This window comes from Anabrus simplex, chromosome 5 (assembly GCF_040414725.1).
Source record: "Anabrus simplex isolate iqAnaSimp1 chromosome 5, ASM4041472v1, whole genome shotgun sequence".
Taxonomy (NCBI): domain Eukaryota; kingdom Metazoa; phylum Arthropoda; class Insecta; order Orthoptera; family Tettigoniidae; genus Anabrus; species Anabrus simplex.
In genome coordinates this window covers 350,372,831-350,396,591 of record NC_090269.1, presented here as the reverse complement: position 1 = coordinate 350,396,591, position 23,761 = coordinate 350,372,831, and the positions used below count along the sequence as shown (strand labels likewise).

At 42.0% G+C, this 23,761-nt stretch overlaps 1 protein-coding gene across 2 annotated transcripts in view; it reads right to left on the bottom strand.

The window, feature by feature from the left end:
- Positions 1-1,001: 1,001 nt before the first annotated feature.
- LOC136874095 (leucine-rich repeat-containing protein 15) overlaps positions 1,002-23,761 on the bottom strand; it is a 101,312-nt gene continuing 78,552 nt past the window's right edge. For both annotated transcript variants that reach the window (XM_068227656.1, XM_068227657.1), the window contains exons 2-4: positions 22,269-22,689; positions 16,668-16,990; positions 1,002-2,336 (exon numbers count right to left, since the gene is read on the bottom strand). In XM_068227656.1, the coding sequence (XP_068083757.1) occupies positions 1,033-2,336; positions 16,668-16,990; positions 22,269-22,669 (2,028 nt within the window). In that variant the 5' untranslated portion in view covers positions 22,670-22,689 and the 3' untranslated portion in view covers positions 1,002-1,032. The remainder of the gene's footprint in view (positions 2,337-16,667; positions 16,991-22,268; positions 22,690-23,761) is intronic.

The window sequence follows — 23,761 nt, the reverse complement described above, 5'->3', positions numbered from 1 at the left end:
CGATTGTTTGCAAACCTCTGTAGGAGTCGGTAAACGTGTTTGGATGCAGAGGGACATCGCTTGAAGTATCTCCTTTACTGCCAGGTAAGTATTACCTTACTGTAGTTTTTCCAGAAATTGCATCCTGTGACCGTCATTTGAAGTTGTGCATACGTAGAATGGCCAACTGTTCGAGGAAGAAATGAGGGACAAGACAGCCAAAAAACGGGGACATTCAACAATTTTGGAGAATAGCTAAGTATGTAACTGTAGTTTTAAAGTGACATTTCTTTAAAGATTTTCAAGAGCATTGTGTTGCCAGTTTCCCACTTTTTTGACCAAATTTATAAATGTTCACAGAACGTCTTCTGGACGCTGTTTCGATCAGGTAATACGTATGGCTTGACGGTTTCCCATTCTGCATTATATGCATATACACGTTTAATTTTTCCCTTTCCCTTCTCGGGATTAAAATATGGCTTCCTGTTTTTTTACGAAGTAGAAGTACAGTCATTATTATCCGTAGCCGAGTCCATTTCAAAAACCACTAACACTTACAATCTCCAGTTAATACAACACGCCAGTGCTACAGGATGGCCACACACGCCATACCACGGACTAACGGTAACATGGAAGTCGGAAAGTACATCCGGAACGCTTCTTCAAAGATGCTGTAACCTGCTTCTTTGCACATTCAAAGACCATACTGTAGGCAACGGTTTAGTTAAAGCTAGATAGCAGGACAGTTGCGTATTGTGAAAATTCGTACCGCTGACAATAACACGAAAATTCGTTCAGATAGAGAACGAAATAATTGTGGGACAAATGACGTCCTGCGCGGAACATTTAAAGTATTGGAAGCCCCCAAAATTCCGGAGCGGTTAGAAACCCTAAACGTACGGTTTGCCAGCTTATGAGTGTCAATGCGGCAACTTGCGGTGGCTTTAATTGCACTGTCATAAAATAAAGACCTTGTAATAACTCAAGGATCTGAGGAGTAGGAATTAATGTATACACACAAAATTATTTTATAATTTATTATAATAAAATGTGTTAGGAGTCCGTAAATCTAAACCACGTCAATACATTATGTCTCTGTTTGTACAAAATATACGCAAGTGCACTAGATAATACTAATACGAGAACAGTAAGGAAACCAATCACACCGTATAAAACTGACGTGTCATTTCTGCCGGAACTCCTGCCTGACGTGCTTTGGCCGTGGCATAATCCCTCTTCGTCAAGGAACGTCCTCATCGGGTACTGTTGATTTTCACCAGGTATGCGGCACTTCAATACATATTTTGTGGCCAAATTTTGAATGTCTACATGAGTATTCTGAAGCCACTTTTTAACATCACTGAGATCATCTTGACAACAATTGAAGACATTTCCTCCTAGATCTACTACCTCGAGACGTGAGTCGAAACTGTCCCGCATTTCTTTAGGTACCTCAGTAATACCATTATATGATAAATTTAACCATTTTGTATGTGAAGGCAATACCCAAAGACTAATGATATTATTAGATACATCTATAGAAGGTAGTTTGGAGTCGGAATCTGATATATTTGCTAAAGATTTCAAATGATTGTTTGATAAGTCGAGTTCTTCAATTTCAATATTTTTAAAATATATTTCAGATGTTAGCTGATTATGAGATAAATCAAGTATTTGTAAATGAGATACTCCTCGAAATACAGTAGATTTGAATGTTGATAATTTATTGTTTGATAATATCAAAAACCTTAAAGTGTTTAGACTCTGGAAAACGCCATCCATAATATAAGATATTTGATTATTCGACAAGTCTAAATATTCCAGATTATTGTGAGGTTTATCGAAACATAATGTAGTTAACCGTGATATCTTATTATGTGACAAAACAAGATTCGTAAGTAGTGGAAGATTATCGATGAATGCTGGGCACGATTCAAAAGAATTCTCTTGGAGAAATAATCTTCGAATATTACCGAGTGTTGAAAATAATTTAGGAGGTAATTTTACTAAATTATTCTTTGATAGATCTAACAAAACCAACGGCTTTCTTTTTGCTTCGAAAGCGATGTCATCAATTTTATCGATTCCGCATCCACTTAGATTCAGGAACGTAAGTTTGGGTAAATCTAGTAAAGCTGTTATATTTGCAGAAAGATTAATGTTCTCCAAGCCAAAAACGTTCACTCTGTGGAGGGATGAAATATCCTTATCCGAAATGACGAGTCGAGCACGACCTTCCGGATTGGTTATGTCAAGAAGTGTGAGCATCTCCAGGTTTTCTAGAGCTGATGGGAAAACGGATAAATTGTTTCTTGCTAGTAGAATATCACGAAGTGCTGGAGTATTCTTAAAGGTGTCTGAAACAAAACAAAAAAACATAACATTGTTAATACTCGGTGCATTATAATAATAATAATAATAATAATAATAATAATAATAATAATAATAATAATAATAATTTAACCCATTACGCATATAGGTCATTAAGGCCCTTATAGTAATCTATATATATAAAATTTGTTTGTCCGTTATACAAATGCACGCGCCGCCACTGATCAGTACCAAAATATATACACGGGTTCATGAGGCACACGGACGGGTCTTAGAGGTAGTGATATCGTCAAAGATTTAATTACTAAAATTGGTCATAATATGTGATAGTGGTGGCGATTATTGTTTTAAGAGGAAGTACAACTGGGCAGCCGTCCTAACATTAATCAGAAGGAAAAGATGAATGGGGTCCGACACTTCGAAAAATGAAGGTATTACCCAAAAAGGACAAGGGCCACGAAAGGCGTGAAGATAAAAGACCACCTAGGATTCGCAAACCTAATACCATCGTGGTCGGAAAAGAACATGAGTTGACCAACGGACGTGGGATGAAATTGAGGAGCCTGGCACAAGTAAGTGAAAGCAATGCCAGTACTCAACTCTGGGTCCCATGGTCGCCAACCCACGCTCCCCTGAGGCACCTTTTAATCACCTCTTACGACAGGCAGGGTAGACCGTGAGTGTTATTCTAAGCCACACCCATAATATATGATATATGGGTACAAGGTTTTATGTGTTGACGCCATTTTTAACACTAAAACTCTTATCGTATTGTACCGTATCACTATATTACGGTCCAAATATCTTCATCTTACGTTAATAAAATACTCGAATATAGCACCATGCAGAGCCCGAATTCCGTGCTTTAGGGTTAGATGAATCCCGTAGCGCAAGCTGCAGTTCTTACGGTTATTCATGGAAACCCCAAGAGGAAGCAAGTTTGATTTTTAACTTACTCGTGAAGACCATGCCTTTGCTAGCAAGATGTAGTGTTTGCAGTGCACTATGTCTTCTGGTATGGGCTATATCAAATTTGTTACTTTCATTGACCTGTCTCAGTCTCATCCTTGGCTTTGACAATATGAAAGTGACTGAGGTATCAGTGATGCTAGTAATACAATTCCTTATGCAGCCAGTCCCTGTTATGAATGGTGTGAAAATATTGCTCATAGGGTCAGTTGGTGCTGCATTTCAGTGCGCTTGGCAGACCGATGTGTAATAGCAATGGCTGGCTCAGTGAGGAAAGCAACGGGAAACTACCTCACTCCTCATTTCCCTAGTACGCCTCTTCAGTGACGCCTAGGCTGTTTGACAGCTGTTGGCGGAGCTGCTGAGGATCAAACCAGCCTTCGGGCTGAATACCCAACATACATACATACGTGAAGACCACGTAGATAGTGTTCCCAAGCGAGTCAGAGTTAGTGAAAGGAGATCGCGAGACAGAGATGTTTGAATTTGCCACATGAAGCCAGTAGTGTAAACAACACATAGCCAAATATGAGCACTCCAGCACTAGTAGCATGCTAATCTGAGATGTTATTTCAACACGAGTGCAAGTTTCGGCGAATGTAAAACACAGGAAAATATTGATTAGAATTATGGAGCACTATTTGCATCATAGCGTTGACAAGTAGGCATGTTAAAGGTTTCCTTACTTAAATTTAAACACCCGTTGGAAAGGGACGGCCGGCACACAAAGGCAATCTCCTGTGAAAGCGGGGAAGTACCCAGTCCAACGGAAACTGGCCATACTATGAAGGGTAGACAACCGTGTGAGCTAGAAGCTAGTTGCTGAAAGACCGGTGTATAGTGCGTGTCGCTCGTATCAAACCTCGAGACAAACTGCCTCTAACAAAGTGATTAGAAAGCTATAGTTAGGGAGTAGACTAGTTCGCCCGAGCATTTACTGTGAGCAAGTAAATGTCGTAACTAGATCAAGTTCTTCAATTTAGTGCGGTACTCGTAAGTAGGTCCGCCTCTGTTGTGTAGTGGTTACTGTGATTAGCTGCCACCCCCGGAGGTCCGGGTTCGATTCCCAGCTCTGCCACGAAATTTGAAAAGTGGTACGAGGCCTGGAACGGGGTCCACTCAGCCTCGGGAGGTCAACTGAGTAGAGGTGGGTTCGATTCCCACCTCAGCCATCCTGGAAGTGGTTTTCCGTGGTTTCCCACTTCTCCTCCAGGCGAATGCCGGGATGGTACCTAACTTAAGGCCACGGCCGCTTCCTTCCCTCTTCCGTGCCTATCCCTTCCAATCTTCCCATCCCTCCACAAGGCCCCTGTTCAGCACAGCAGGTGAGGCCGCCTGGTACTGGTCATACTCCCCAGTTGTATCCCCAGACCAAGAGTCTGAAGCTCCAGGACACTGCCCTTGAGGCGGTAGAGGTGGGATCCCTCGCTAAGTCCGAGGGAAAAACCGAACCTGGAGGGTAAACAGATGATGATGATGATGATGATGATGACTCGTATGTAGACTGCCATACGGACTTCTTGTGACCCGGTATCATACCCATAATAGGTTCTACTCATGGTCAGACTAATATCATAAGTAGCAGATTAAGTTACTAACAACTGGCCTAGGTCGCGGCATTGTATGCGAATACATACAAGGCAGTAAAGGGAAGTGTCATACTTAATCATCCAGATTCCAGGATTTGCCGAGGATCGACAAAGAAGAAGACGGCGTGTGTAACGGCTTTCCCAGGATTCGAGTGCCAGGCTTCAGGATCCAGTGCACATAGCGCTAGAATGTGCTAATTCCACAACGCAACCCTGAACGGCGCGCTGAGGCAATGACGGAGGATTTCAGATGAGTTGAACTGCATTTAAACATGACTTGTACCTGTAGATTCAACTCAGGGCTTTATCAGCAATGTAAGCATTTAACTTTTAATGCTAAAGACGTATTTATTTCAAGTGTAGGTTAAGTAATAACTTGGGGATGACGGCAGGCGCCAGCCATGTCTTTTATTAGCTTTGCTTTGGATTGTATGAGGGTAATGATAGTTTAGTGGTTATTACGTGATTGTGTATGTAGATTTCTCATGAGCCATGTGTGGACGCGAGGGTTATATCGATGTCAAAGTCATCAAAATGAGTTGGAGGTCAATTTACCTCTAGAGATTCAAACGGGGAATCCGGTATCGAAAACAACATACTTAACAGCGTTAGGATGTGCATGATTACGCATGGGGCATATATTTCAGCTTGCAGGGAGGCCAGAGTGATATTTACACCGTTGTGATTCAGAGAGGATCTTTTAAATGATACCGCACAGGCTAGTCTGTACCCGTGTGTAGGATGAGAACCTAGAGAGGGTAGATGCGTGGCCAGATAGAGCCGAGACATGTGTGTGTGTTTGTGTGTTTTTGTGTGTGTGTGTGTTACCGCAGTTGGATATGTGTGAAAGTAGCCCGAGGAGGCTTAGATGCGAGAATAGACCAATAGAGAGCCTAGGTTCGAACCTGTCTATACTAGATGCGAGGTGTGAGAAACCGTAAAGAGAACGGGCTATATTCATGAGTGATACGAATATTGTATTTGAGTACATGCTGATGTGAGGCCTAATTGCGGCATAATATTGGGACACAGTTTGATGTGCCATAGTGAGACGTAAGTTTAGCTCAGAGATCCGCCTCTCTGACAACGTGTTGAAAGACGAGAATGCTTTTGAAAACCGAGAGGAAAACAGGTCTGTTGTCTCCAAATGCAGGTAAAGACTGTCGATGTTAGCCGACTGAGTCGCATGAATGAATGGGTTGTACACACAAGCCCATTATCCAGACCGAAGCAGGTTATTTCTGTTTGCGTGTAAACATAATTTCGCCGTTCACTTTCTCTCTCTACAGCTGACCAGGGGTTGCTAGGTTAGCTGGCAAGTACCCGTCGTGCGTAATACATGGCAGTTGACATCCAGAGCACTAGAGGCCTTGCGTTCGAAACCCAGGACCCCAAACGATGACGTCCAATGTATGTATCTGTTTTCTTTGTCACGAAGTATTTATTTTGACCTTGTGTGCGTTTGTCCGATGTGCTTTTGCCCATTGATATTGTACGCATCGTTGATAAAGGGATTTATAGCACTTGCTGATTTTGAGGTTGTGAGGTTCTGTTTCCTCTCCAGTTTGTTCGGAGCGGATCTCGTAATTGTAAATTCAGTGTTCTTTTGAGAGTATATGCCAGTCCCAAGCAAGTGTTTATTATATTTGTTCACCGACTAGTTCGGATTTATTTAATCAGGCCGAGATGTACGAATCTACAATTACATTCATGTAAAGAGACGATTCAGATCGAGGCTACGTCCCATGTGCAGTTTAATTTATTTGAATCCTACATCAAAAACACAATAATACTACCGTATTCCACAATCATAATTGCAATTTGAGGTTCGAGACCCGTGTTTCTATTTATAACTGTGAAGATTATTTTATTGTAACATTTTTGTAAGTTTTTTTTTTTATTTGGGAAGATTATCATTCTTTCCTCATGCTTATTGTTAATAAACCTTTCCTCCCTTTTATTTCTTCGAGTTCTTATTTATGAATAATGTATTATAGAACCTGTCCTACGATTTAAGTTAATTTTCGATAGACGTTTCAACCCATACTTTTAGGTTCAAATGCACCACGCAGCGTCTCCGCTGAGCTAGACAAAATGGTGGACAGGCGAAGGTACAGTATAGACTGGACAACGTGTAGTATGGAACTTAAAACAGGAAGGAATATCTATTATGCAATCTAGCGAATTATTCTCTGGGAAATTAACCTCATTTCCAGAAATGAGTATCAAATGATTACTTACAGGAGGCGAATTTTTCTCTGTGATACAACATAACAATTTATTGTCAGGAATGAGTATTGAGTGATTGCTTCCAAATGTATTATCTACACTCTGTTTATTCCAACAAATTGAACCATATTGTATTACGTGATAGGGCCAAAATTTAACGCCTGATTGAGATGTTTCGCCGTTACACTGGCATGAATGAGAAATTGAGCGCGAAGCGCTCAGAGTAGTCATGTAAAGAACCACACGTCGTCTCCGAACGTGTCTGGATGAGTCAGAAGTCAAGGGGATTACTAACTGCTAAACTCGCGAGAGGAAAAGCGGAAAGATTCAGGACCAGAATGATATGGAAATCGATTGTCAATTACGCCAGTTAATCGTTCTCCGCGAATGGAAAGAGTATTGTTAAATTTTCTGAGTGTCTCCCGATGAATGGAATGGCGTATGGCTTTTCGTGCCGGGAGTGTCCGAGGACAAGTTCGGCTCGCCAGATGCAGGTCTTTCGATTTGACTCCCGTAGGTGACCTGCGCGTCGTGATGAGGATGAAATTATGATAAAGACGACGCATACACCCAGCCCTCGTGCCAGTGAAATTAACCAATTATGGTTAAAATTCCCGACAATGTCGAAAATCGAACTCGGGACCCCTGTGACCATAGGCCAGCACGATAAGCATTTATCCATGGAGCTGGACTCTCTCTTGATGAAAAAATATAAATATTAATTAGTCACAACACAAAGTGAGATTTTTTGTCTCCCGACGAAAAAATCTCATACTTGTGTTGTGACTAATTAATATTCTTATTTTTATGGAGCGTGGGGACCGAAGCTTATTTTTACACAAAAGAGAAAATAACGTTTGTTGCGGATCTCCGTCGCATCACGTTTCTCCTGGGAACTTATAAAAAGGATGTGATCCTTGAGACGCTCTCGCTGTTGATATGTGAACGTGGTAGTGTGCGTGTCACCGAAATCTAGCTCTTGGGCAAAAGCAGTATAGTGAGGTGTGATCAGAGACAATAGAACAAATTACCAAGTAATTGGTAATTGGACAGGGGGAGTCCGCAGCGAACGTGTAGACTTATGTTAATTAGAGTAGTTCGGGTCATTAACCAAGGAAGTGTCAGTGCGCGGGACCAAGAAGAGAGCTGTGAACACGAGTTGTTCGTAATTAAATGTAGGTGGAGTGACTAGGGGCTTATGGAGACGGACTGAGCTTCAACTAGCTTCACTAAAACATAATAGCGTTTTCAACTCATATATTGCAGTAATGGGAGTTATTCATTAAATTAACAACCGACTTCACGACGAAAAAATCGCCTTATTCAAGTTGATCCTCCAACAACAGCAACAACAACAACAACAACAGATCTTACAACAGAATGAGTCCAGCAAGTAGCAGGCAACAACCATGGATCCCCGCCGAGAGTCGACCCGAAGACCTGTGACGACGACGTCGCTAGAGTAGCAATGGGTTGCTAAGCATACCAGGTGTCCCGGAAGGATTAGCGACGGTTTCATCATGACAGATAAGTTTTGAACACATTTCTAGTATGGGTTAGGAAGAGTTAGGCTTTGTCCTTTTGTAAATATTAATTTTAGTTGTGCGTTAATGCAGTTTTCATTGCATGGTAATTGCAAATAGGTTTAGGACTATGCATGTTTTAGAACAGGTATTGTAGATTAGGGTTAGATATTGAGAGGTTTATGGAAATTAATAATGAGTTGATCCACAGTAACGTTAATGGTAGTTATTCCTGTTTGGTTTATTATAAAGGATTCATGGTATTAAGATCATCTAGAAATTTAGAGGCTGCAGGGCCAAACACAGCATCGAACCAGCAGATCATTATTTTAAGAACGAACGACTTGGTTTCTGTAAGATAAGGCATGAAACTTTCAGGTATGCAGATTATGCTGAGGGAGTTCAGTCACCATCGTTGTGACAGGAATGTTTTTCTGAGAAAATGTCGACAGGTAGCAAGGTACGTGAATCGAACCGGGGTTGCCTAGCTGAGAAATGAGAATTACTGAATAATATTTCAGATAGCTTGAGCCGATAGTAATGTAGCCAGGCAGATTTGATGTAGATTTATGAGTCTGAGGAAAATATGCCAGACCAGGGGTGGATTTTGTTGTGAAATAATAAAGAGGCCTAGAGTGCCCAGAATCAAGTGTAGGTTTCCCCTCAGAGTAGACAAATTGTGTAATTCATCCGAAAGGCGAGGGTAGACCTTTTTCTTAAACCACGTGCAAAGTGAAAAACGTGCTAAGCCCCCTCGACCAAGCTGAATTTTGCACGCCAAGGGATGTTGTGTCTGGTGAGAGAGAGAGGCAGACCACCAACCAGCAGTGAGTTCGACCTTCTTTTATTAACGCGGGACATGTGTTTTATTAATGTTTTAATTTCAGGTGCTGTGGACTATATTTTGTGATGTTTGTTTGTATTTTAGTGTTGTTTGCCATGTTGTCTTCATTTGTCTAATGGGATAAGCACATGTGCTTCAGAGGTTGATGGGGTTCTAATTCTCATGTCTTTGCAAAATTGAATTGCGTCCACTGACGAGTCAGTGATCTTTTGGGGGTATTAAAACAGTCCGAAGCCAGTGTCTGTTTCATGTTTTTGTCTCCCTAACCATTGGGAGTTAGATTAGTAAAAATAATAGGCGAATCTTACATTCCTAACCTCATGTAGTTGAACGTGTTAAATGACATCTACGTCTGCAGTGTTCAAATTTTTTTGTTAGATAAACTCATGCCATGTTCGTTACTCACTGTTCCAAGAATGACAAAGACTTTCACATGATACGGGCAGAGACCCGCAACTTTCAGGGATATTTGTTTATGTAAAATGTTGTGTTCTCCATTTGTGTAATATATTGATATTGGGGATATTTATCTTCATTTTATGTTTCGTGTATTAAAATTTGCCACCCCATATCTCTTGATTCTCATTCACGTATATTAGTTAATACCCCATCTTACTTCAGATAGTTAGTTAGACGCATCCTCCAGACGGACCACCGCTCTACCAACTGACCATCCAGACGAAAGAAGAGGTAAGATACACTATACAGACTTCGTATTAGTCATAGTTTGGATTATTGTATTTGCTAGAATCGTATATACCATAGTTTTGAATTTCTCTACGTTTCTTAACCTCAGTTCTATACATGAGAGTCAATTTATTGCCTTTAGGTGGCGAATTTTTCTCTGTTATACAGCATAGCAATTTATTGTCTGGAATTAGTACTGAGTGATTGTTTTCAGATGTATTTTCTTGCCTTTGTTTATTCCAACCTACATAGACTTCGTATCAGTCGTGGCTTGGATTATTGTACTTGCGTCAATAGTACGTACCACAGTTTTCAATTTCCCTACGTGATCTAATAATGCATTCCATTACCGCAAAAGTTCATGTGTAGGCCTATTATTTCATAATTTCAAAACTTTGTAAATGCATCAGTGGGGATATTAATGAAGAACATGATACTTTGCGGGTGGAGCCCGGCGAAACCGCTAGTAACTAATAATAATAATAATAATAATAATAATAATAATAATAATAATAATAATAATAATAATAATATGTTTAACCCCGGACGCATAATAGCCCACTGAGGGTCTTTAATGCAAAGACTACTGCTGTTCATCAGATGGCCTGAAGACATTATCCCCCTGTGAGTAGGGGCGGTAGAATAACAAACGCAGTATCCCCTGCCTGCAGTAAAGGGCGACTAAAAGGGACCGCAGGATCTCTGAACTTTGGAGCGTGGGTTGACGACCAAGGGGCCCTTAGCTGAGTTCTGGCAATGGTTCCACTTATTTGTGCCACCTCCTTTGGTCAACACTTTTTCTTTTCCGACCCCGGCGGTATTAGAGCACTCCAGGCCCTTCGTGGCCCTTATCTTTCTTTGGCCGATATTCTCATTTTTCGAATTATCGGATCCCTTCAATTTTTCTCTCCGGTGTATGTTATATAGAGGATGATTGCCTAGTTGTACTTCCTCTGAAAACAATAATCACCACCACCATGACCTGCAGACGTGCCATGTGGACATTGTAACGACACCCTCATCCTATTGTTTGGTTTCTGCGATTGGGTCCGTTGCCTTTTGTTGGTCTTAGAGAGGCTGAGATATTTTGTCCTAGCCCGGAGTCCAAAATGTAAATCCCTGGACTGGCCGAGAATCGAAACTGGTCCCTCTGGGTAAGAGACAGACATGCTACTTTAAATCTCTGATCTGGAAATAATAATAATAAGGAGAATAAAAGTGGAAGATCTATTAAATAGGTGTCCGGCTCTTTGGCTTAATGATCAGCGCAGTGGCTATCGCCATAGAGAGACCTGGGTTAGATTCCTGGACGAGTCGGATATTTTAATCCTAAATGTTTAAACTCTCTCGGCTCGAGGAATGGATGGTTGTGCCGTTCCAAACAACTCTGCAGCTCATACAATACACACAACACAGCGTTTCGTCACATTAACACGTAATGTCCCATACACGGCAGACGCCAACCACACATTTTGGAGGGTCTGCCTTACAAGGGTTGCACAACACGAAATTAAAAAGTTGTGTCGAATTTCCCTTTTGGAAATCCAAATGATCGCAAACTGATAACGATTAATTTATTTGCTTATAATGAATCGGCCGGGCTGAGTGTCTCAGATGGTTGAGGCGCTACCCTTCTGACCCCAACTTGGCAGGTTCGATCATGGCTCAGTCCGGTGGTATTTGAAGGTGCTCAAATACGTCAGCCTCGTGTCGGTACATTTACTGGCACGTAAAAGAACTCCTGCGGGACTAAATTCCACTACCTCAACGACTCCGAAAACGTAAAAGTAGTTAGTCAGACGTAAAGCAAATAATAATAATATTATTATTTGAGGAAAGCAACGGGAAACAACCTCACACCCCATTTTCCTAGTACGCCTCTTCAGTGAGCTGTTGAGGTCTAAACCAGCCTACAGGCTGAGCACTCAATACACATTATTCGTATTCTTACATTACTTCTTGTTCTTATTCTAACGAATAGTTTTTCGAGAGCTGTATGGTGTACAATTCACTGCATCCAAAGGGGAAACAGATTCAGGGCCAATAAAACTACAGCGAATGAAAGCAACAGTTCTCTAGTGTATGATGAGATGAGGCCTCCGCGATAAAAGAGGTTCTATATGTCTCTCAGTCATGGCTATCCTACAGTACTGCACATCAAAGCCTGCACGGTTGCTAGGTAACATCGCGTCACACAGTTTGTATCACTAACCCAAGATGGCCCCCAGTTATAAGACATAGCGGCCACGGTTGCTAGGTAACATCGCGTCACACAGTTTGTATCACTAACCTAAGATGGCCCCCAATCATAAGACAGCTTGCACGGTTGCTAAGTAACATCGCGTCACACAGTTTGTATCACTAACCTAAGATGGCCCCCAGTTATAAGACATAGCCGGCACGGTTGCTAAGTAACATCGCGTCACACAGTTTGTATCACTAACCTAAGATGGCCCCCAGTCATAAGACATTGTCTGCACGGTTGCTAGGTAACATCGCGTCACACAGTTTGTATCACTAATCTAAGATGACCCCCAGTCACAAGACATAGCCTGCACGGTTGCTAGGTAACATCGCGTCACACAGTTTGTATCACTAACCTAAGATGGCCCCCAGTTATAAGACATAGCCGGCACGGTTGCTAGGTAACATCGCGTCACACAGTTTGTATCACTAACCTAAGATGGCCCCCAGTCATAAGACAGCTTGCACGGTTGCTAGGTAACATCGCGTCACACAGTTTGTATCACTAACCTAAGATGGCCCCCAGTCATAAGACAGCTTGCACGGTTGCTAGGTAACATCGCGTCACACAGTTTGTATCACTAATTTCAGATGGCCCCCAGTCATAAGACAGCTTGCACGGTTGCTAGGTAACATCGCGTCACACAGTTTGTATCACTAACCTAAGATGGCCCCCAGTCATAAGACATTGTCTACACGGTTGCTAGGTAACATAGCGTCACACAGTTTGTATCACTAATCTAAGATGACCCCCAGTCACAAGACATAGCCTGCACGGTTGCTAGGTAACATCACGTCACACAGTTTGTATAACTAATTTCCGATGGCCCCCCAGTTATAAGACATAGCCTGCACGGTTGCTAGGTAACATCGCGTCACACAGTTTGTATCACTAATCTAAGATGGCCCCGCAGTTATAAAACATAGCCTGCACGGTTGCTAGGTAACATCGCGTCACACAGTTTGTATCACTAATTTCAGATGGCTCCCAGTCATAAGACATAGCCTGCACGGTTGCTAGGTAACATCGCGTCACACAGTTTGTATCACTAATTTCAGATGGCCCCCAGTTATAAGACATAGCCTGCACGGTTGCTAGGTAACATCGCGTCACACAGTTTGTATCACTAATCTAAGATGGCCTCCAGTTATAAGACATAGCCTGCACGGTTGCTAGGTAACATCGCGTCACACAGTTTGTATCACTAATTTCAGATGACCCCCAGTCACAAGACATAGCCTGCACGGTTGCTAGGTAACATCACGTCACACAGTTTGTATCACTAATTTCAGATGACCCCCAGTTATAAGACATAGCCTGCACGGTTGCTAGGTAACATCGCGTCACACAGTTTGTATCACTAATCTAAGATGACCCCCAGTTATAAGACATAGCCTGCACGGTTGCTAGGTAACATCGCGTCACACAGTTTGTATCACTAATTTCAGATGGCCCCCAGTTATAAGACATAGCCTGCACGGTTGCTAGGTAACATCGCGTCACACAGTTTGTATCACTAACCTAAGATGGCCCCCAGTTATAAGACATAGCCTGCATGGTTGCTAGGTAACATCGCGTCTCACATTGTTTTACTCGACGTTAGCCCTTGACTGGGGGACTAGGGCATCGCGGCCGAACCCTTACGGAGCACCCCGACGATTTCCGAATGTCGTACTCTGGCTTCATTCATGGAGTAGTTGAGAACGAACTAACAGATCTGAAGTGAATTATTCTGAAAAACAATTCTGTAGCTGTGTTTTCTTTTATCTAACGCAGCTGCACACCATCAGCTGAGCACTGGACACGTTGAACACGTATTTTATCATTAATAAGAGAAGGGCTGCAAGACAATTATTTGTCGTAATCTCGCTTCATTTTACATCATGATACCAGGCTTTCGGCTGACGTAGGTGTTATTGACCGCCCGACAAGGTTAATCAGTAGACTTAACGTACGTGATTTTTCTGGTATAACATTATCGTAAACACATTAATGAGCATTTCGTGGCATAACAATGCTGAAAACACCGTTTTAAAGTTAAACCATTCTTTTTAACACTGTACAATGTACCACTTTTATTTTGTGCTCAAAGTATGAGCATATCTGTTCAGAAACGTGACTCCAATCTTGTGACAAGTTAATGGTGCTGTCAGTCTCTGGAGCTCAATGATTGCCGCTATTTTTTTATTAGCTCAAGCGAATTCGTCGCTTATGTGAGGTTACTGGGTACTTTTTACAAGTACTTACCTGGGTCGGGGGTATGGAACTGTAGAGGAGGACCAGTGCCTCGCCCAGGCAGACTCACCCACTATGCTGAACAGGAGCCTTGAGGGAGATGGGAAGATTGGAAGGGAAGAGGGAAAGAAGCGGCCGTCGCCTTAATTTAGGTACAATCCCGGCATATGGCTGGAGGAGAAGTGGGAAACCACGGAATATCCCTTCGAAGATGGCAGGGGAGGGAACCGAACACCCCTCTCCCCACTAAGTTGTCCTCCTCAGACTGAGTGGACCCCGTTCCAGCCCTCGCACCACTTTTCAAATTTCGTGGGTGGCAGCTAATCATACTAACCACTACACCACCGAAGTGGACTTCTCTAGATCTACAAAAAATAAATGGCTATTCCTGTCGTAACATGTTCAGTTATCTGGCGCATACTACGGAAATCTGATTCTGACAGCCCCTTTGTGCTCTGAAACCCAACTGGATTTCTTCCAGTTTACTCTCAATTGTACCCTCCCTTTCATAACACCACTGAACAGCTTGCCAGGTGCACAGATCAGTGAAATACCTTGTTAGTTGCTGTTATCCTTCCTGGTCCCTTTCTTAGAGATAGGTGAAATTAGTGCTTCCATCCAATCAGAAGGTAGCTGCTAACATTCCATGCTAATCTTGTTACTCTGTGAAGCCATTTCATCCCTGCCTCCCTCCTCCCCCGCCCTTCGCCCTTTATTTCGACATTTCTCGTCTAAATTCAACTATTCCTGCTCCCTTATGATAATAGGGTTATTTACCATCCTTTCAACTTCCTCAAGCATAATTTCACTAATATGTAACATGATTGTCCTCCTCCCCATGGGCTCTGTTTGCGATGTCAACAGACGAATTTATTTTAATATTAAGAAGATGTTAAAAATATTCATTCTGCATGTCTAGAGATTCAACTGGATCTACTATGACTTCACCTGAGTGACCTCCAGTCATAAGACATAGGCGGCACGGTTGCTAGGTAACATCGCGTCACACAGTTTGTATCACTAATCTAAGATGGCCCCCAGTCACAAGACAGCTTGCACGGTTGCTAGGTAACATCGCGTCACACAGTTTGTATCACTAATCTAAGATGGCCCCCAGTCACAAGACAGCTTGCACGGTTGCTAGGTAACATCGCGTCACACAGTTGGTATCACTAATTTGAGATAACCCCCAGTCATAAGACATACTATGTTACGTCAGATATCCCACATGCATCTAACTTTCGAACAGCGGCTGGAAAATGAACTAAATGGTGGCCGACTTCGTGAGAAGTCAGTAACAATGCCACTCGGCTATTGCGTAAGTTACACATCCACCGTCCTTTCCGAAACGTGGACGCATTTCCTTATCATCTCAATAGGCTATTACTCCCTAACTCAAACGTCCTTATCATTACTTTTCCGAGGCAGTGGTATAACTTCACGTAAGTTACCGTAGAAATTGTGCAAGCAATGTTCAATAACTGCGTCAGTAGCGTACGGACTCCAGTTGGAAAGACGGAATAGTTTAGAAATGAAATGGACTAAGACAGGGGAGTGTGCTGTCATCTCCGTGTATCTAATGGATATGGGCGATATTATAAAAGAGAAAACGGAAGCTTATAGGAACTGGGAGATCAAGATATTATTATATGCAAACAATATTCATGCCTGGGGAATAAACACCAAAGAAGTACTAGAACAACTTATTGTACGGGATGATAACATTCAAGAGTATGGTATGAAGATAAACGCAGAGAAAACCTAGACCATGGTGATATCAAGAGGTGAAAGATAAGGGAAAAGCGTTGCGAAAATTGATGGTGAAAGCCTTGAAAATTGTGGACAGTTTCAAATACCTGATGAGTGAATTAATGCAGAATACTAGGCCGGACATGGAGATTAGCAAGAGATTGCAACAAGGCAATGCATTCTACCGGAGTATAAAACTTATTATTATTATTATTATTATTATTATTATTATTATTATTATTATTATTATTATTATTATTATTATTTGTTATAATTATTATTAATACCTGCAGGAAGCTCCTGGATGTTGTTGAAAGTGAGGTCTAGTCTCTCCAACGCAGGAAGTGGGGACAAGAGTGCTTGAGGTCGACCCCAGTCGTTCCCCTTAATCTTCAGAAGCTTCAGGCTGCTGAGCTGTAGACTGGGTATCCAAGAGCTGGGAATCTTCTTCTTAATACTGTTGACAGTCAGTTCTTTAACCCAAGAATCCTTAAAATTCTTGTCCTCGAGAAGTGTCCAAAATCTCTCGTTCAAGGGAGAATGAGCATATAAGGATGTCGACATTACTTCAGGCATCGGTATGAAAACTGGGTCACAGGAGTGTAATTGTCTGAAACAAAATGGAACATTCATAAGTACATAATAATAATAATAATAATAATAATAATAATAATAATAATAATAATAATAATAATAATAATCTACTTAAATAAAATCGTAACGGCTGCCTGTCTGTACATTGACCATTTTGGAGAAATTTTCATTCAGTTTTCCATTTCAGGTGTAATAATGACCATTTGCATATTTTTTAGCTTTTGTGTCTGTTTGTTTGTTTGTTTGTTTGTTTGTTTGTTTGTTTGTTTGTTTGTTTGTTTGTCTATTTGTTTATCTGAGTTCTTATAACTTGAAAACTACTGGATACATTTGCACCAAACTTCATATTTAGAATACACCTCTCCTTGGGTAGGTTTTAGGACCAATATTGTTTCTAAATCCCTGAACTGACTCTGGGTTTATACAAACCGAAGCCGTGATTTTGCACTCCCACAAAAAAGTACACAACCGAACTTAATGGAAATCTACCTGCCTTAATGGAAATCAATTTCTAAACCTTTTTCTTATGTGCATCATTCCTATACAAGGATACTAAAGGAGATATCATTAACGGGCCGTTTTTCAGTCCCAACGGACGTAACTCAAGAGGGAGTGCGTGTAAAACGTATTTCTTATAACGTGAAAACTACTGGAGATATTTCAACCACCTTCATATTTAGCATCCTCCTGTCAAAAGGTAGGTTTTTACGTCCATACCATATCAAATTCTCTGAATGGACTGGGAGTTTATACTTTATAGGCATCCGAGACAGTGTTTTTACTCTCCCACAATATATACAAGACCAACCTAACTGCTTTAGGGTGAACAGCCGAAAAGGCTTTACAGAGAAACGGCATTCCAGTAGCGCAGATATACCGAAGGGAACACTGAGGATCAGAAGAGCCGGCCCTTAGTGATACTAGTGAGTGACCGTTACGGACACATATACAGCGAGGAAAGAAGGAGAAAATGTCAGAAGACCAGCCATTTAGGCCGCAAAATGAGGCATCTTATGGTACAATCCCTTTGTCGATATGACGCATCTTTTAGAAGCAGTTAATCTGTAAATGAAAGTTTGCAATACTGTAAACATGCATATACAGTACTTGGTATGCCGATCTACACTGGGTATATATTCACTGAAGTCGATTTGTAGCGATATAGAAAGGCTGTGCCTTCCATTATACTTATTATGTTACAAATCGATAGTGACTCTCAGCAGGAGGGCTCCTGTTATTGTAATCAATACTCTCCACGTCGACTTTGACTCGCGGTAGGAATGGGCTCCTTCTCCAACTCCTGTGTACTTGGCATTAGTAAGGAGGGTCTGCCATTGTAATGAATTATTTCCTTCTCGATTTGATTGGCAGAAGTCGAGGGAGCATACAATTTTGTTCAAAACTCCCTTACCCGATTGTGTTTGGAGTAGGCAAGGGTGCCTGCGATTATAATAAAAACTCCTCAACTGTAATCTGTCTGGAATTAGGAAAGGTGGCCTGCCATTGCAACGAAAACTTCCCAAATTGATTGTGACCACGCAGTAGGTAATGGGGCCTGCCATTATAATGAAAACTTCCCTACTCGATTCTGAATGACAATAGGCAAATGAGCCTTCCGTTATCGTGACAACTCCACAACTCGCACTGTACATTGGAAACAACGTATGGGAACCTCCCCCTGCTGTTTCTGGATAACGCTAAGAGACATGCAATTGTATTCACTGAATTTATAGCAATTTACTTCGATATCCGTATATAATGTAGAATACTGTAGCGGAGCACGGGTACATTTGCTAGTAATAATAATAATAATAATAATAATAATAATAATAATAATAATAATAATAATAATAATAACAGTTCTTTAACTGTTCTTTGCTAATGGTTCAACGTCGCACTAACACAATGAAGTTTTCGGGGACGCAGAGATGGAAAAGGCCTAGGATTGTTGAAGTAGCGGCCGTGGCCTTAATTAAGGTGCAGCCCCAGGATTGTCTGTAGGCCTAGTGTAAATGGGTAAGCACAGAAAACCATCTTTAGAGTTGCTGACGGTGGGATTCTAACCCACGAATTCCTGAGTGCAAGCTCACAGTAATTGCTGGGTTTGTACGCGTGGTGAATTTGGCCCAATTTTATTGCCGGATGTCCTTCCTGACGCCAACCCTATGTGTAAGAATATTTATTCACTATTGCGTGTTTCTGTGGTGGTTGTTAGTATACTCTGTTGTATGTAGATGATGACATGTACATTCAAGCCAACACAAATACCCAAATCCCCGAACCAGAGGAATTATCCATACGTATCCACTAGTCACTTTTATGGAATCACATAAAGTGGGCGCATCGTAAGGACATGGTACAAATACAGTTGCACATCGTGAAAGTAATTCCATTCTTACGTTTGGATGAGACAGTGCAGGAAAAAAGTAAGTTTCATAGGAGTTTGGCTACTTTTGTATGCGAAGACATGCAGTCACTGAGGGTTATAGATCCTTTCCAACATAACAAAATAGAACTAGGTCGCCGTAGCTCAATTGGTAGAGCAGCCAACGCGACGTCGGGAGGGTGTGGGTTCAGATCCCACTGGTAACTGGTTGCCACTTTTTTTTTCTGTACTTAACATCTCTTCAACACGTACTAAATTTACGTAACACGACCTAATAGGTTGAAAGTCGATTTCGATTACAATGCGATCGTGAAATTTCAATATTCATTGACCTTTGAGTGAACTTGCTCTTGCTTAGCGTACCTGCTACATCTGTACCCGCATAGGAGGTGTTTTCATGTGCTGGACAAATTCTTTCAGACCGAAGGTCGTCGCTTTCTGCAAAACGAGCTGAAACTCTGATATTTCTGAATGGAAATTCCTCCTATTTAACACCTGTTCCGTGCAATACAGAACACTAACGGTACTTCCCATACTGTCTGTGCACAACGTGTTGTGTCTTGATTTTAATGCTTGTCACAAGATGAAGAATTGGGTTCATTTGTATACATTACTTATTTCCATTACTTATGTTACCTTAACAGATATTTCTTTTAACTCCTTACCACATAGTTATAAATGTTTGACATTATATGAGTTTAGGCACTTTTTTTATGCTTTACGTCGCACCGACACAGATAGGTCTTATGGCGATGATGAAACAGGGAAGGGCTAGGAGTGGTAAGGAAGCGGCCGTGGCCTTAATTAAGGTACAGCCCCAGCATTTGCCTGGTGTGAAAATGGGAAACCACGGAAAACCATTTTCAGGGCTGCCGACAGTGGGGTTCGAACCTACTATCTCCCGAATACTGGATACTGGCCGCACTTAAGCGACTGTAGCTATCGAGCTCGGTAGGCACATTTAAAAGCACTAGATTTCGTTTCGTCAATGATCACATTATAGAATACGGTACGTTTATCCATATACATTAATATTTATTGTATGTATTTATTAATTTGTATGTTTATTTCTTTATTTATGTCTACTTGTCCGCCTCTGTGGTGTAGTGGTTAGCGTGATTAGCTGCCACCCCCAGGGGCCCGGGTTCGATTCCCGGCTCTGCCACGAAAATTTGAAAAGTGGTACGAGGGCTGGAACGGGGTCTACTCAGCCTCGGGAGGTCAACTGAGTAGAGGTGGGTTCGATTCCCACTTCAGCCATCCTCGAAGTGGTTTTCCGTGGTTTCCCACTTCTCCTCCAGGCGAATGCCGGGATGGTACCTAACTGAAGGCCACGGCCGTTTCCTTCCCTCTTCCTTGTGTGTCCCTTCCAATCTTCCCATCCCTCCACAAGGCCCCTGTTCAGCATAGCAGATGAGGCCGCCTGGGCGAGGTACTGGTCATACTCCCCAGTTGTATCCCCCGACCAAGAGTCTGAAGCTCAAGGACACTGCCCTTGAGGCGGTAGAGGTGGGATCCCTCGCTCAGTCCGAGGGAAAAGCCGAACCTGGAGGGTAAACAGATGATGATGATGATGATGATGTTTATTTCTTTATTTATGTCTACTTGATATGCCTCATATTAAGCACAGTGTTGTAATTAACTGCTTGTTTCGTTATCTTTTAAATTTATATTACATTATAAAAAATGTGCAAATAACCAATAATAAATAGTACGGAGCATTATACCACTGATAATAATTGATAATCTTCTTTATGAATGTAGACTGTAGCTTAGAAGGTCAATATAAAGTTTAAATTTACCGCTATAAAGTTGTACTCGGTTCTGTACTCGGTTTTACCGAGTAATGATGTCACAGTACTTGCTCCGAACCGAACCGCTCCGTCCCCACCACTAGTATCCACCCGGGATTTGAACCCTGAGCCTTTCGAACTGAAGGCCAGAACGCGGGCCATTCAGCCAAGAAGCTAATAATAATAATAATAATAATAATAATAATAATAATAATAATAATAATAATAATAATACTGAAACGGTTTGAAGAACTTCGGCAGATAGCAAGAAAGACTGCTGGATTAACAAGTCTCAAATTACAGTTCATGATCAGCACCAAAGAAGCCTCCAATAGTTTGGAGTTGAAAGAAAGAAGGATCAAGAGAGTACAAAGCTTCAAGTACTTGGGGAAAAAATAACAAGATAGCAAAACAGGGAAGATGCAATTCAATTGACTATGAAGAAGGTGCTTTTCTATTGGGCTGACTGAAGACACCTACACACAGTCGAAAAACTAAATTCTTATAGGCACGAGAATGGATGTGACTGGAAAAGGTGGGCTGGAAGAAATTAAAAAAAGAGAAGGAAAGATGCTGAGGTTAGCTGAAACATATGGAGAGGAGACTCGAATATAACAAATAATTGCCCTAGAAATTGTAAGGAGTTGTGGAATGGATGAGGACGAAAGGGGTGTAGTTTTGTGGACTATATCAGGTTGGACAGGAATTGGCTGACGAAACGAATATTTGAATTCTTTAGACAACTAAAAAAACTCAGAGTAAAAATAGTGCGTGAAAGAGAGAATTGTCTTGGTCAGGATTGCGGCGAAAAAAGAAGACTTATTGGACAGAGATATAGAAAACAAATTAAGGAGTTCGGAGGGGAGGAGCCAGTAAAGAAGAAACGATCGTACACAGAAGAAAGCCGTAGGATAAAGACTGAAAAGATATTGGCAGAAAATGAAGGCGGAGACAGCGAAATATGAAGTAAAGACTCAAGAGTGGCCCATAGATGGTCTCAACGAAAAGAAGAAATAATTATAGTAGTATACAACAGAATCGTATAACTGTGGCCACGCAATTTATCTGGCAAACTTCGCACGGTATCAAAATGTAACAGAAATAGCACTACTCACCTGATATGAGCCCAACACTCCGCACTGACATTGACGATCCCAGTGGCAACAAGTCTATTTGTTTCCGTGGTCATAGTTGCGAGAGAGTTGTCACCTGTATCCGAGGTCTCCAAGGTTCGTGACTTGGTTTCTGCAAATCCAACGCACAATGACGTAGTGTCATTATCTTCTGCAATAGGCCCAAGCATGGTTAGCGAGATCCTGTGCTTCAGGTGGTAGTCAACATCAGAGATATCCAGCCAGACAAAGTCGCCATCTTTAAATTCGGCATCCACAGCATGAGGTTCGGAAGCCAAGAACTTGGCGCAGTCCTCATTAAAAGCAGCAGTAACGTTGTTATCGGAGATGATAGCTAACAGTACCGTGAGAAACAGCAGCGCCAGCCGTGATCTTCGTAACATCTTTCAGGACTCTCAAATATCTGGGGGGGAAATAACAGAACATTATCGAAAGTATTATGGCATCTGAGTATACTACTTCCAATGAAAATACGGTGTTAACACCTGTATCTCCCATTCACTACCTCTTGTTAGCAGGTTAATATTTGATTTCCCTGTATAATTTAAGTAGGAAGGATGAGATAAACGTAATGAAATGACAAGAGGTGAGTTGAAGTCACTTTGTACGGAAGAGACTCCAGTTAATGTCAGTAAATCATCATCATCATCATTATCTGTTTACCCTCCAGGGTCGGCTTTTCCCTCGGACACAGCGAGGGATCTCACCTCTACCGCCTCAAGGGCAGTGTCCTGGAGCTTCAGACTCTTGGTCGGGGATACAACTGGGGAGAATGACCAGTACCTCGCCCAGGCGGCCTCACCTGCTATGCTGAACAGGGGCCTTGTGGAGGGATGGGAAGATTGGAAGGGATAGGCAAGGAAGAGGGAAGGAAGCGGCCGTGGCCTTATGTTAGGTACCATCCCGGCATTCGCCTGGAGGAGAAGTGGGAAACCACGGAAAACCACTTCCAGGATGGCTGAGGTGGGAATCGAACCCACCTCTACTCAGTTGACCTCCCGAGGCTGAGTGGACCCCGTTCCAGGCCTCATACCACTTTTCAAATTTCGTGGCAGAGCCGGGAATCGAACCCGGGCCTCCGGGGGTGGCAGCTAATCACGCTAACCACTACACCACAGAGGCGGACGTCAGTAAATCACAATGTTTAATATTTGAAGTTTCAGGTAGTTCAACACTGTCATTAACTGTCTGACAGAGAAGCTGATGCCAGAACTACTATGGCCTCTTTTACACGCGGACAACATCGTGCTAGCTGGTGAAGTAGTCGAGGCAGTCTTATAACTCGGGAGACAAATGGACTGAGAATTAGTCGTAAAAAGACGGAGTATATGTTCTGTAACTTCGTCAGGCCCGAAGTTCAAGGTCCACCTAATACAGTCTACCTATCATGTGAACCACTGGTAATGGCGGATAATTTCAAATACCTGGGCTGTTTTATTGCCACCGATACCACGACTAACGATAACGTGAAGCAC